Source organism: Larus michahellis, chromosome 23, assembly GCF_964199755.1.
Source record: "Larus michahellis chromosome 23, bLarMic1.1, whole genome shotgun sequence".
NCBI lineage: Eukaryota > Metazoa > Chordata > Aves > Charadriiformes > Laridae > Larus > Larus michahellis.
In genome coordinates, this window is record NC_133918.1 from 1,608,510 (window position 1) to 1,623,964 (window position 15,455).

General features: G+C 49.9%; 1 protein-coding gene across 22 annotated transcripts in view; it reads left to right on the forward strand.

Moving 5' to 3' along the window:
• The window catches only part of LOC141734391 (excitatory amino acid transporter 4-like), a 40,328-nt gene that overhangs the window by 22,846 nt on the left and 2,027 nt on the right, over positions 1-15,455 (forward strand). For 7 of the 22 annotated variants that reach the window (XM_074566116.1, XM_074566111.1, XM_074566117.1 and 4 more), the window contains 10 exons: positions 2,192-2,449; positions 3,308-3,445; positions 4,215-4,419; positions 4,893-4,935; positions 5,546-5,886; positions 8,151-8,384; positions 9,447-9,641; positions 10,095-10,229; positions 12,678-12,781; positions 15,077-15,104. In XM_074566116.1, the coding sequence (XP_074422217.1) occupies positions 2,236-2,449; positions 3,308-3,445; positions 4,215-4,419; positions 4,893-4,935; positions 5,546-5,886; positions 8,151-8,384; positions 9,447-9,641; positions 10,095-10,229; positions 12,678-12,781; positions 15,077-15,081 (1,614 nt within the window). In that variant the 5' untranslated portion in view covers positions 2,192-2,235 and the 3' untranslated portion in view covers positions 15,082-15,104. The other 15 variants (XM_074566101.1, XM_074566102.1, XM_074566094.1 and 12 more) reach the window with 3 other exon arrangements.

Here is a 15,455-nt window from a genome sequence, read left to right on the forward strand (position 1 = left end):
GAGCACTCCGGGCTGATCTCTTTTGGAGAGCAGGAGGCTGAGGGACAACCTTATTGCTCTCTGCAGCTTCCTGAGGAGGGCCCGTGGGGAGGGAGGTGCTGAGCTCTTCTCCCTGGGATCCGGGGACAGGAGTCCTGGGAACGGTTCAAAGCTGCATCAGGGGAGGTTCAGACTAGACATGAGGAAACATTTCTATACTGGGGGGGGGTGGTCAAACACTGGAACAGGCTTCCTAGAGAGGTGGTCGATGCCCGGAGCCTGTCAGCATTTGAGGCATTTGGACAATGCCCTTAATAACATGCTTTAACTTGGCCAGCCCTGAAGTAGTCAGGCAGTTGGACTAGATGATCGTTGTAGGTCTCTTCCAACTGATAGAGTCTGTTCTATTCTATCCCTCCAGTTGCTGGCAATTACTTTTCTCACCATAAGGGCACTAAGCTCTGGGGCAGACTTCTGGAAATCCTGCAGATAAAAAAAAGGTGGATCACAAAAGCGATTATTCAGTGAGTCTGTAATGGCGAAGGGTGAGATCTGAGAGGTGTCCTCTTCCTTGTAGAGCCAGTGATGCCAGTAACTGGCAAGACAGGAGGACACAAGATGTGTGAAAGTCCTAACTCCTTGGAACCTGACAGCTAATAATGTTGTTTGTCCAACCCTATATCTGGGAGGCTACTAAATGAATAATAGAAGTCTATTCTAGGGCACAGGGGATTGAATCCATAGTTTCTTAATATACTGTGGAGTTCAACGAACTGAAGGAATACGTACTTTGCAGTTCTTTTCTCTCATGCATAGCTGTGAGAAGTAGGAGGGCTGGCAGTGAAATGGAAGAAGACAGGCAAAGTTTTCACCCAGTCTGATGTATATTGGCTCCATCAACAGATAAACGTAGGGTGGTGGAATAAGAAAGCGAACGTGTGATCAAGCTGGAATCAGTGGACCAAAATCCGGAGAATGCTGTTTGCTAATCCAAAAAGCTTGGGTGACCACAGCGGTACTGCAAGGTTCCTGCAGCAAAAGCCCAGTGGCCTTCACACAGCTCAGCCTTGGGAGGGCTTAGAGTGACTTGGCTGGGCCACCTCGGGTGTCTCTCCACTGCTCTGAACCTCATGGAGGCATTAGCTTCTGTGCAAACAACCGTTCTATCAGAACAGAGGTTTTCCTCCATCTGTCTGTTGGAAATGACCTTGCAATGTTGGACCGTGAACCAATTCCTCTTTAAGGCAATGTCTTCAATTCATGACAGGCATTTATCTCGGTCCAAATGGCAGACACTAAATGTATATTTTACAACGAATGTAATGCCAGTTGTGATGGCTTCTTTGACTTAAATTTAGGATTGCAAGTGGAGTAGTTCTTATTTGCCTTGCAACATCAAAGAAAGGTCTTTCAGCACCTGCTAATGTGCTAAGGTGACTTTGTTCTTCTTCAGAACAAGAATAATTTTCAGACCTTGTATCTGCCAAGGCACAGTGACAATAGGAAAATGCCACTTGCGTAGTCAGGCAATAATCGTCCTAATGATAAGAACTGTTGGATTGCTGGTGCCTTCTAGCACTCCAGAGTGGACTGGTGTGCCTGTGTAGCCCTCCTTGTTCTTTTGTTCTGAGGAATATGGGAATAATAGTAAAAATTAAACAGTTAAAGAACAGTAGACTGCTCCAGGCCTTGCAGCCAGGAAGTAACGGAGCAGAACCGGTCCTTTAGTTACCTCTTTGGGGTAGGTTTGATCTTAGTATTTGTGAAGACAGGACAGCAGGTCAAGCCCATCAGTGGGGTTTGACAAGAGATACTACTTGAAAGTCCTATTGTGCTTCAAAGGAAAGTCAGTAAAGCATTATCCTCAGGCTCCACAGAAGGCAAAGGAATTATGTTCCTTTCTGCAGAAACAGACAGTGCCGCTTGCTGTCATGGGAAAGCTGTTCTGGTAGGGGCCACAAGCTGCTCCTCAGTGCACGTTGGGTGCTACAGAGGCCAGAGCTTCTCCAGAGACACCAGAGCAGTCGTGACAAGACCCTGGCAGCCCTTTAGATGCCTTTCCCCGGCGTCTGCTCCTTGCAGAGGGGTGGAGGAGCTCATTAATCAACTCTAAATAAACCTGCTCAGGGCCCCATGGAAACGACCTAAAAATGAAGGCAAGGTGTTGGGTGCTGCAACTTACGCTTTCCCTCCTGTGCTTCTCCCTGCCCAGCGTAGGCAGAGCCGTGCCTTGGGGACCGAGCAGCTGTGCTGACCATGAGCGAGCAGAGTCACGTCAACAGCCTGTTCCTCAACGAGGACGCAGCCAAGAGGCTCAATGCAGAGAGCCGGGTCCAGCGCCTTCGGCAGGCGGTGCAGAAACGGGCAGCGCGGGCCAAGAAGCGGATGCACAGCATCACTGCTGACAGCGCTAAAAGCTTCTTCAGGAGAAATGCCTTTGTCCTCTTCACCATTGCTGCAGTCTTACTAGGTACGGAGCTGGTGGCAACACTGGGCACCATTTATAAATGTGGGGGGAAGTTTGTTCTACAAAGATTTTATTTTATCATAATGATCTGACTGGGGAGGTGAAGCTGATGAGCTGACAGCTCAAAATGCTGTCCCAATCAGAAGTACCTTCGTGTGCAAGGACAACAGACCTTGCAGAGGGCATGTGTGAGGGAGTCCTTGTTGATCTTCTCGGGCTGCAGCTTAGGAACAGTCTACAACAGAAAGGGCTTGATGATCCAGCTCTACCAATCCTCGTAAAAAGTTCAGAGGCTTCTTGTGAGTGCAGTTACAGGCACAAGAGCTCTTCAGATTCATCCCACAGCTTTAGTCTGACAGTACCAGAAGGAGGAACCGATGCACAGGGCTGTGATGCAATCCAAACCAAACCTCCCAGCAGATAGTGGATTGTCCCTAGCTTTTGATCCACGCTGTATGTCTCTAACTCACTGGCTGAACACAGCTTTAAGAGGTGGGTGGACAAAGTCTCTGAACTGTGTGGTCACACTTAGGTTAGGCTGGGAGATCGTATCCCTGGTCACAGCATTTCTGTGTTCGTGAGCTTCCTGGGAACAGAACCCAGAGGAGCAGCAGACAGAGCAACAAGGAGACCAGTGGTTGAGCACGAGGCTTCTGTGCACATAAATATGTCAGAGGGAGGGAGAGCGCATGCAGTAAAAACTGGATCATGGCCTTTTAGAAAAAGAAAGAGCATCTGCTCCTTTGGGGACAGAAGGAGCTGAAAGGAGATGAGAAAGAGAAAAGCCACGCTGTAGGACTGAGAGACAGACCACTGGATCACACTGTCCCGTTTCCATTCTCATCCCTTGCTGATCCACAGGAATCATCCTGGCGTTTTCCCTCCGGCCCTACCAGCTGACCTATCGCCAGATCAAGTATTTCTCCTTCCCCGGCGAGCTCCTGATGCGTATGCTTCAGATGTTGGTTCTTCCTCTCATTGTCTCTAGCTTGATTACAGGTGAGAATTGCTTTCTGCTGCTTTCAGCCAAGGCAATAATCAGCAAAGATGGACGCTAGCTGTTGTTGGAGTGCCCCAGCTGGAGGTGCTTGGATTAACTTGGCTAATAGTGACAAGCCTGAACCCACAGATGTAGTGAACATGACCCACACTCGTACCTCTGCTGGCTCAGTAGTGGGGAAGAGAAGCAGAAGGCCTTGTGCTTTCTCAGAAGACTAGGGAGTACACAATGTGGTGTTTCTAATGCCCAGCACTTGAGCGCTAACAAGGATTTCATCCTACATTACCTCAAACGTCAACAAGTTTGTTGCCCAAGTCAGCTTCGGGTTTGCTCCAGCCTAGGGAAGGTTAATTCATGTCAGTCCAAAAGAGCTGGAGTGGATCGCTGGCTGGAGAGCTTGTTTCATCCAGGTCCTCATAGAACACATGTCAGCCAGCCAAGCTTTCAGCCAGCGGAAGGGACTGCAAGGCATTCCACCTGCTGAAACATCCCACCATTGGGGACTTAAAGGCCCAGTTTACTGGGAGGGGACTCTTGGAAATTACTACATTCCCAAATGCAGCAGTGCTATGCTTCTTCGTAACCACAAGCCACACTCTCTCATATCAACATCACCTTGGAGCTCCAAAGTCTGCCCCTTGTATGCTGTGCTTCCTAGAGACCCCAGCTCCCCATCCCACTGAGACCTGTGCCCTGCACACTTTGAATCTTCCCCTTCCCTCTAAGAAAATAGACCTTCTCACCGTGTCTCTCTGTGTGACTCCCCAGGGATGGCCTCGCTGGATGGCAGAGCCTCAGGGAAGATGGGGATGCGGGCTGTTGTCTACTACATGGTGACCACAATCATAGCAGTCTTCATTGGCATCCTAATGGTGATCATCATCCACCCAGGAAAAGGATCTAAGGACAAGCTTCACCGAGAAGGCAGAATTGAGCAGGTGCAGACCACAGATGCCTTCATGGACTTGGTGAGGTAGGTGAACAAGCTGGTCTCATTTTGAGACCATTCCTCCATGGAATGTCCTTTTGAAGTGTCACAGCCTATGCTCAGATGACAGCCTATGAAGCTGAGAGCAAGGCAGTATAATAAAAATTGTAATACGCTATTCTTCTAAGGCTCAGTTGGGTTTGATGGTGCTTTTACGATGGACCCATATCCCAGTGCCGTATGTGTGTAATCTCTTTTCACACACCTGAAATACAACCTTCTGGACTCTGAAAAGATGCAGCGGGAGTCTGAAAAGATGCAGGAAGGTGCCTGGCTCCAGATCAGCATATTCCCATCTTCTGTCAGTCAGACAGAAAGGGCCCGTTTGCTCCGTAGCCTGGAATTGTGAGAGTTGTGACCTCAGACACTGCTCCAGGACAGAGGTGTTGGCCAGGAAGCCCATGTTTTCTTGCTAGTCAAACAGGACAGTAACTCTTTCCTCATTTTATCTACTGCAGGAATATGTTCCCGCCCAACCTGGTAGAAGCCTGCTTCAAACAGGTATGAAATCCCACTTGGCGCTTCCCTTGCACCTTGTGCCCTAGACCATGGTCCAACCTGTTTCTCTGGGGGATGGAATAGCAATTATTTTATACTGCCTTCACCCTTTCCCAGCTCTGCCAGCTCCAGGAGGCATTGCAGTCCTTAGTCTGTACGATGGCATCCCACACACAAGCTTTTCAAGCTGTCTGTAGATGGGGCCTTCAACCTCCGTCCCATCCCACACTCAGAGCCAGGAAGGGTTTGTGTGATCTCCAGTAGCGGGCTTGGACTGCCAGTGAAACGGGAGCAGGTTCTCCAAGGATTTGTCTCTTCTGTAGTGCTAGTGCCTTTGGAAGCAGTATAAAGGGTTATCAGAGAAGCCAGAATATCTCGGTCCTAGGAATACGAGATGCTCCAATGGTCTCTTTTGACCTTCAGCTCTATGAAATTTTGGCTCAAAGTACTAAGTTAGGGAGGTTGAGAACAAGCAAGGCAAGTTCCCCACACAGGTCAGCAGTGAACTTGCAGTACTCTCCTTTCTTTAGGAAGCAATGTGAGAGCCTAGCATGTTGTCCTGAGCTCCTCAACCAGGGCTTGTGAGTGCATCTGACAATCTGTGTCTTTTCAGTACAAGACGCAGTACAGCACCAGGGTCTTCACCAGAACTGTCCTCCGCAGCAGCAATGTCACAGCAGGTGTGACAACCACTCAGATCCCTGTGCCTGAGAACTTCACCGGCATCCTGGAGAACGTCACTCATGCCCTGGGGACCGTCTCCGAGGTGCTGACCTTTGAAGAAGTCATTCCCATCCCGGGCTCAGCCAATGGGGTGAACGCACTGGGGCTGGTAGTGTTCTCCATGTGCTTCGGTTTGGTGATCGGCAGCATGAAGCAGAAGGGACGGGCCCTGCGGGAGTTCTTTAACTGCCTCAACGAAGCCATCATGAGGCTGGTGGCCATTATCATCTGGTGAGGAGCACGGCCGGTTAGAGCAGGAGGTCTGCAGGTGCAGTTTCCGCTGACCTGATGAGAAGTGGGGTAGTTTTAAGGATGACATGCACAGGAAAAGCAAATGGGCACAGCTCTTCTTTGGCTCCATCAGGCTGGAGGGAAAAGTCTGGATGGGATATTTGTTCACATTTCATTTCCTGTTTTTTGTTTTTACCTCAGAAATATCAGGTACACCAGGACTTGCTTTCCTTGAGGCTGCTGGAAACATCCTTGGAAGACCAGAGAGCTGGAGTGGAAGATCTCTTAGCCTTACCAACAGGGGTAGGGTGTGAGGCTTTCCCACAAAAAGCTTTCCTTCCAGCTATGTTCCAGGAGTCTTACTTAGCTACAAATCACAATAACCTATTTCCACTTTCCTGCTGCTCAGGGTGGCACCTGTATGCATCAGCTCCGAGAGTTGAGCTGAGTTGACAAGGTCAACTCAAAGTTACTGCCTTTCAGTGTGAGGTCTCCCAGATCCCAGCTCCGCTAGAGCTCAGCTGCTTGGTGCTTTCCCTGCGAGGCTGCCCGTGCTACAAGGCATTGCTGAGACGAGTCTTCTCTAGAAGGCAGCATTTTACCAAACCTTGTTATTTTAAGCTCTTTACCCATCTAGGGCTCAAGGTCTAAATAGGAGTTTGTGGTGGGTACTGCGAGACAGCAGAGATGTGGGGCTGGCGGCGTACATGGAAATGTCTGACTGGGAGGGGATCTGTCAGCCCCACACCATTTCCCATTTTACATCACTCCAGTTTCCGTTCCCTGGTCTTCTAGTCGCAGTGCAACACCCTGGGCACAGGGGGACAGGCCTTACACAGAAGGACACAAAGGGGAAGAACAACCCTGAGCTCATAGCAGAGCGCTGGGGGGCCCCAGCCGCTCTGGGATCTTTTCCTCCACGGATGAGCCAGAACTTGGGGCCTTGCTTTCCTAAGAAGAGATAAGAGTTGCCCGAGGGAACAGAAGGGAGAGCATGAGCACAGTGGAACAAGCAGATCTGCACATTACACCCAGAGACAATTTCAAGGTGCCTTCCACATCCCCTCCTTCAGCTCCCCCTTACAGCGAAGGAAGGCGGGCTGTTGATGTAGAGCACATTGGTTACACTCAGGAAACCGCCTGAGCTGACAGTAGCTAGTGTCTGGAGAGACCTCCCGACTTACAAAATCCTGCTGGTACAGGAGGCAGGACTCCAGCTGCAGCCCAGAACTCCTTCCTGAAGCCACAGTCTGCAAGAGCATCTCCCAGGAGCTTGTTTTTCTTGGGGAGATCTGGTCACTAGCTGCAGCCACGAATGTCTTCTAAGAGGAAGATCAGAGGAAATGAAATATTTGTGAAATCCTTTCCTGACACTTTTCCAAACCTCCCAGGCTAAGTTGGAATTTGGCATGTGGACCTCGGAGCTTTGTGCATGAATTGCATGTGAGCTCTTGGGCTGCAGAGGCCAAGCCCTGAGAGGTGTGGCCACAGACCTGGGATTTTCTTTGGTCCAGTTATTTGTCCATGTTTAGTTTAGTGCCCGTGATATTCTCCATGTCTGTGTTATGGCTTCCTTTCTGTGGAGCCTCACTGCTGCTCATGAGACGCGTTGTTATGGAGGGGGGAAAAAGCCATAAGGAATGTAAAGGATAGCAGCGTACCTCAAAATGGGATTTTATATAAGCCATGGCTGCTTCCGCAGTTGTTGGTGTGCCCAGTCCTTGCTACACCAGATATGGATTCCCTAGATGTTCCTATTCCCTAAATGTGAACATCTGAAGATAGCAAGGCTGATACCCCAGAGCCTATAGGACACTCTTGCTTTTACTCCCTGAGTCCGTTTCTCCTGTACTTCCCTGTGCCTCTCCGTAAAAAAAATACTCTCAGCCCAAGCTGTGTTAGGAAAGGAAGGGACTCTAAAAACTCCTCTACATAACCTCCCCTATCAATTCTACAAGGACTGTTGTGGAAACCTGTGGGGAACCCAGAAGGAGGAGGAAACCTGCACCAGTGCCCAAGCTGTGTGCACAGGAGTCCTGGGGTCCCCAACAGTGCAACGAGCGCTGGTTTTTGACCATATGGTGAACAAGTCCCATGTCTCTCCAGGTTTCCAGAAAAGAAACAGCAGTATCATCCAACAATTAGGCTCAGTGAGCACTTCTGGTGCGCTGGCTTACTGGGGATTTGTCCAGACAGCATGCATTAAAGCTGGTGTGAACCTGTGGGTGCCAGTTCTGAGCATCGGCTTTGTGTTTCTGCCACAGGTATGCTCCAGTTGGGATCATGTTTTTAATTGCTGGCAAAATCTTGGAGATGGATGACCTAGCAGTGATGGGAGGCCAGCTGGGGATGTACACGCTCACCGTCATCGTTGGACTCCTCATTCATGCCCTCTGCATCCTGCCACTGCTCTACTTCATCGTCACTCACAGAAACCCCTGGGTATTCATCGCAGGGCTTCTGCAGGCCCTCATCACAGCCCTGGGCACCTCCTCAAGGTACGATGGCTGTAGAGGAGTAGGGTTGGGGCTGGTGTGGATACTCTGGGGATGCTTCTCGGCACTCCGCTGCCCTTAGTGCAGCACTGCAATCTCCAAATTTTTAGCACTAGCAGCTTTTTGCGCTGGCCCAGCCGAGCTCATTTGAGAGTGGAAAGATTCCCCGCTCGGAAGCCTTAATCACGTGGCCGTCTCTAACCATCAGCGCATGACCCATATTCCTCCTTACCAAACGTGGTGGCGATTCTGCTTGCAGCACCGAAACGCTGAGCTCAGGGCAAATATCAAATCCCACTGAATTGCAGCGTTATTCCCCACGCACGTACCTCTCGCACACACGTGCTCGCACACTTTCGCACGTTTCTCTCTCCCGAGCACACGTGCTGTATGCAGCTGGCACTAAACTCACAGGAGACCTGCGCGAAGGCAGAAACACTCGTGCGTTCCGTGGCTCGCGCTGCCATGCCACACAGCTGACGCAAGGGATCGCAGGTAGCTGTCGTTTCCTGAGTGATGTGTTTCTTGCTCTGTCCGTTTCCCGGCAAGCGCATAACGAGCTCTCCCACATGCGTTCTCATGTGGGAACACACTGCATTTTTCCTGCTCATGTTCTCTTTCAGAAACAATCCTCTGCTTTCTCTGCAAGCTGTATTCTCGCACCCGGGTCATTCTTGTCTCACGCACTGACAAGGGGGGTGAGAAAGGGCTCGAGTTTTTTTTAATAGCTGGAAAAGGAGTTTTGGTCTTGAGGCTCTGTCCTATGTACCCTGAATCCTCCAGCATCACCGCGTTTTGGTGTTATACCAGCATCATCAGCCTCAGGGCTACACAGCCCCGGCCCCAGCCCCCTGAGGAAAGCCATGTCTGAATGTGCAACTGTAGCGTGCACCATATCTGAGGAAGCCTTGCTTAGACTGCTCTTTCTCCTAGCAGCTTCTGGCCTCTGGCTCACATGGCAGGGTGAAAAAGCAGGTGGGTAAGGTCGTAAACCAGGCAGAGGCTCAGTCCCTCTTCCAAAGTCAGCATATACCCGATTCATGTTGTTTTGTAAATTCCTTTCAGCTCAGCGACTCTGCCCATCACCTTCAGGTGCCTGGAAGAAAACAATGGTGTGGACAGGCGCATCACGAGGTTTGTTCTGCCCGTGGGAGCTACAATTAACATGGATGGCACTGCTCTGTATGAGGCCCTTGCAGCCATCTTCATTGCACAAGTCAACAACTATGAACTTGACTTCGGGCAGATCATCACAATAAGGTGACTTTTGAAAGAATTATGGGGCTACAGGAAGGGCTTCGGTTTTGTTGGCTTGTCTGAGGTGTGGCCAGGTTCCTCTGTTGCTCAGGAGATAGAAAGAGGAAAAAAAAGCATGGAAAAGAAGGATGTACTACACCTCCAAGTGTAGAAGCACATCAGATTGGTGCACCACGTCTTTGAGGCTCCACTTGAGCCCTTACTGCATTTCCAGGTCTGAGCCGTCCCTTTGCTAGAGCTGCAGTGTGCGGCCTGTTATGGATGGGTGCCTGGCAGGGGGGAGCCTGGCCGCTGCGTTGATGTCCCACGTGTCACCATCCTGCTCGGTGACCAGGGCAGAAAGGCTGCCAAGGTGTTTTGTAGCTGATGAGTTTGAGTTACTTCCTGACATTTTTGCAAAAGTGACTACCTCTTTTCTTCCCTTTGCTGATAGCTGTGCTTTCCTCTTCCCTTCAGCATCACTGCCACGGCAGCCAGCATCGGAGCCGCCGGTATTCCCCAGGCAGGACTAGTGACTATGGTTATAGTGTTGACATCAGTGGGGCTGCCTACTGAAGACATTACGCTGATCATCGCTGTGGACTGGTTTCTGTAAGTCCTCTGCTCAGCAGCATGCACTGCTCTGTGCTCCCTGACAGTGCTTACAGGGTTCGTATGTACTCCCAATGTCTCCGCTACAAGCAGGCTCAGTAACCTGTATCATTAAGCTTGAAACACACTTGGATCCACGAGATCTTTGCACAGTAGCCCTCTCTGTCCATGCTGGAGCCTTCACCATGTACTTCAGTGACCCAAAGCATCAGAGGTCACTTACCCGGTCACCAAGCCTGGTCAGCTTGGTCACCAAGCTTGGTCACCAAGCCTGGTCAAGCCTGGTCACCAAGCAGAATGTCACAGAATCACAGAATGCTTGGGGTTGGAAGGGACCTCTGGAGATCATCTCCTCCAACCCCCGGCCACAGCAGGGTCACCCACAGCAGGTGGCACAGGAACGCGTCCAGGTGGGGTTGGAATGTCTCCAGAGACGGAGACTCCCCCACCTCTCTGGGCAGCCTGTGCCAGGGCTCTGCCACCCTCACAGCAAAGAAAATCCTCCTCGTGTTCAGATGGAACTTCCCATGGTCAAGTTTGTGCCCATTACCCCTTGTCCTGTCCCCAGGCACCACTGAGAAGAGTCTGGCCCCATCCTCCTGACACCCCCCCTTTCAGTATTTATAAGCGTCGATAAGATCCCGCCTCAGTCGTCTTTTTTCCAGACTGAAGAGACCCAAATCCCTCAGCCTTTCCTCATCAAAGAGGTGTTCCAGTCCCCTCAGCATCTTGGCAGCCCTTTGCTGTCCCCTCTCCAGCAGTTCCCTGTCCTTCTGGAGCCGGGGAGCCCAGAACTGGACACAACGACCCAGCTGTGGCCTCCCCAGGGCCGAGCAGAGGGGGAGGATGACCTCCCTCCACCTGCTGCCCACGCTCTTCTTGATGCCCCCCAGGATGCCGTTGGCCTTCTTGGCCACAAGGGCCCATCGCTGCCTCATGGGCATCCTGTTGTCCCCCAGGACTCCCAGGTCTCTTTCCACAGAGCTGCTCTCCAGTGGGTCACCCCCAGCCTGTCCTGGGGCAGGGGGTTATTCCTCCCCAGGTGCAGCACCCTACACTTGCCCTTGTTGAACTCCATGAGGTTCCTCTCTGCCCAGCTCTCCAGCCTGTCCAGGTCTCACTGGATGGTGGCACAGCCTTCTGGTTTGTATCATCAGCGAACTTGCTGAGGGTGCACTCTGTCCCTTCATCCAGGTCATTGATGAATGTATTGAACAGGACTGGACCCAGTACTGACCCCTGGGGAACACCACTTGTCACTGACCCCCAACTAGACTCTGGGCCCCTAATCATGACCCTCTGAGCTCTGTCTTTCATCCAGTCCTTAGTTTGCTTTATCTTAAAAGCCACCCAGAAACTATCTCGAGACCAACAGGGACAGGTTGTGCCAATAACAAGTAAATTCACACTGCAGAGTGATGGTTCTACGCCACCAAACATGGGAATTGGAATAAGACATTGCTACCACTGGGATGAGCTACATTGCTCCATCTCACCTTTCTTTCCCTTTTAAACCTTGGGAGAAGTGATTTCACAGGAGTGCTCTTAAGAACTAGACTGAAGAATGCCTTCGTGCACAGTGCTCACTCTCGCAGTCTTCTCCGACACGACAAAATCCTGACTCAGGGATACGCTGTTCGTGTTTCCTCTGTTCTTCTGTATCTTGTATTGCTGATTTATAGCCAAAGCTGCCAAAGTCTGCTCCCAGCCATGGCTGAGCAGTTGGAAACAAAGTCTTGCCCAACACCTCCACTTCTGTGAACTGTGTGTAAGAACAGACTTGGCTGGAAAAGGCCCTGCCTCCTAAGACACCAGGTTACCTCTTGTACTTACCCAGAAAGGTTGGTTTCAATCAGGTACCAAAAGTCTTATCTGTTGTTACCGCCGAAGCATACGATGGGTTGCTGGACTGGTGATAGTTTCAGCCCTTACTTACAGTGGTGGTTGTGGAGGATATCTCCTTGCAAAGGGCATTTTAGGTTTGCCATTTTGCATGAAGAATCTGGTGCCTTGTCTTAGTGTATGCTGTCCACGCCGAGGAGATCTGGCTCCACAGCAGCACTGAGTCACACAATTTCTGCACTTTTTGTAAAACAAAACACAGCTCCAGTGTGACAGATGTGGCGAGGCTCATCTGAGCCTGCAGACAGGCCTTAGCAGCCCCTGGGAAAGGAAACCGTCCATGTGGAAGCACAGTAACATTTCCTTCGGTTTTTGGCAAGTCCAAAACTTTACAGTGAGAAACTGGGAATGAAATAGAGCGGGAATGAATGTGAAGCCCGTGCTGTGGGCTGTCAATCAAGGAAGGCTCTCTGTGAGTCATTTTCCTGTCCAATGTTGAAGTGTCAATTATTAGAGTGACTTGAAAGGTAGAAAAAGTTTCATTGAAGATGTTTCTTGAAATAGTCTTCTTCCCCTTATATTTCATTTTTCTCTCTGATTTTTCAGGGACCGCCTTAGAACGACCACCAATGTCTTGGGGGATTCTCTGGGGGCTGGCATTGTGGAGCATCTTTCCCGGCATGAGCTGGATGCGCAGGACTGCGAACTTGGTAATTCTGTGATAGAGGAGAAAGAGCAGCTCTCCCACCTGGTTTGCCCACAGAACGACACCCACAGGCACCCCAGGAGCGAGACAGCACTGTGAAATCGGGCAGCAGAGTGCAGATTAATGCTGTAAAAAGCCAAGACTTGAAACAGCAAGTCCATAGTGGAGAACAGAGAAATACCCACTCTCCAAGATGCACACTTTTCTCCCCTCTCTTCCACATGCAGTCTTCCCTGGTCCCACTTCTCCCCCACCTCTTTTTGACTGACATTAAAGAGGAGAAAATTAAACAGCAAAGAAGTTTTATTCCACAAAAGCCTGATTTAGTCATTCTTACGAGGTCCAAAAGTTAGACCCAAGTAAAGAAGACTCAGTGAACGAGCTGGAATAGGATCTCCTTCATTTCTGAGCTAAACCGAGAGCACAGCTAAGTGGCAAGGTGGGTCGGGGACACCACCACCTGCGGACTGGCACCAAAATGTTGCCATGATGACTCCACCCAGCAGGATACAGCTGCAAAGCCTTCACTCGGTCAGTGCCTTCCCCCGAGCATGTAAAGCTTTTAGCTTTGGCCGTTTGGAGATCTCTGGAGAGCCCCAGCACTCCTGTCCAGCTTTTCACTGGCAAGAGTGATTATGATAAACGCAGTGTCCTCCTTGCTCACGGTCCTGGTGTTTGCACAGATACGCAGATGATGCTTCCTGAGAGCTTCTCACTCTGGCAACCCTTCTGGCTGCAGATCCCAATGTCACCCAGCTCCTGAAGGAATGTGGGACCATACAGCAGGGCCAGGGCTTACTGGGCTGGCTGGTAGCACTAATAGAGGTCAACAGGCTTTTCGTTAGTTGAAGATGCTAAAGGATTGTGAAAGCAGTGAACAATTAAAGAATTTATTATATCCATTATTCAGCCTCTGAAACAGCTCTCCCCTCTGCCAAGCTCTGGCGAACACCAGTTAACTTCATTTCTCTCTAGCAAGCTGTTCTCCTCTTGGTGAAACCAGAAGGGGAAACAAAGATTAAACAGTTTGCCCACCTGAGCAGCTGGGCGGTACCTCCATGCCAGGAATGACTCCACCACCCCAGACTTGCTCAGAAAACAGTTTCACTCCTCATCATAAGACTCCGAAGGAAACTGTTCCTTTGCTCATCTTTGGCTATTTTCAGACGTGACTTCCCTTCAGTCACGTTGCTCCAGAATGTGCTTCAAAATGTCTCTGTCTTTCTACAGCTCCTATCTTTCCTAGGCAGTACCCAATCACATCCCCAACACTTGCCAGACCCCAAACTTATAAATTCAGGATAAATTTCTCAGAGCTCAGCATCTGTTTAACACACTTGGACATAAGCCCACACAACATCCAAAACATCTCAGAGGCTCAAGCAAGAAGTAGGGACCTGCTTCATCCGTGCTTTATCCCCCTTCCCTGGCGTGGCCGGGAACACAGCCTGTATCTCTCGCTCCAGCGAACAGGACCAGCAGGGCTTGCTCCATAATATCCAGGTCTACGAACATCCAGAAAACGAATGTCTAGATACAATCAGGAAGATGGAAAGGATACGCAGTTTTTCGCCTACTGCAGCGTAGCTGTCCTGCTTTAGAAACGGCTCGGCCCAGAAGAGCAGCAGCACACCCGAACTATCTAAACTGGGCAGCTTTTACTTGAGGTCTTCTCATTATTCCAGACCCCGTATATCACTTAAACCCCTCTACCCTGGCTTTCCACACTGATCCTTTTCACCCAGGAGTCCTAGCCTTACAGTCAGGGGTGCACCTAAGTGGACCTCAGGAAGGAAGACCTGAGAGGCACCAGCTGGAGTCAACTTTGCCAACCACCACCGCGCAACTGCCCGTGCTTAGCTCCCCAGCACTAACAAAACTTCCTAAAATACATTTCTTGACATGTCCAAAGCCAGATCCTGAGGCTCTTTTAGTCCTTCGGGAACTGTAGGATTATATGTTGGTGCTGCCACATTCCACATCCTGTGGGCAGAGTATTCTGGTTTTATGGGCTGGAGGATTGTTGGGAATCTGAGAGAAATGGACAAATGCATCTCTTTGACATAAAAGCGGGTAACAGAGCAGGGTAAACCGAAGTGTTCCATTTAGCAGTGGTTGGCCCCAGGCCCCAAGGCAGCAGGCTGTTTCCTGACTGTGGGAGGCAGGTTGCTTATTCTGACATGAGATCTGCTCTAGCAGGGGGCAAGTGAGTAGGATAACAAATTATTATCCTCCTCTTTGCAGTATTTTTTTTATCTTGTATGACTACTATTATAATGTCTGCTCTTCTCCTTTCTAGACTAAACAGACCCAGTATGCCCTCACAGGTAATAATCATTCGTGTTCCTCTCCTCTGGACTTCTTCCTCTCTGTTCCACATCTTTCTTAAAGTAGAGTAACTAAAATTTGACACAGCAATCCAACTAAAGGTTTATTAGCGCTGAGCACTGAGGAAAGAATATTTCACGTACGTTAAGATTTAGATCTTGGACTCGATTTACCGTAGTTGAATAGCATGCTATGCATCAGCTGATCAGGATAACTGTCCATGATGCATACATACAGCAAATTCAAGTCTGTTCATCTTATCTTAAATCTTAGTGAGGTTAGACTCTTTCTTTGATGAGATGGCTGTACCTAAAGACTGGATCTTAATCAAAGAGTTTTAAGATACACTG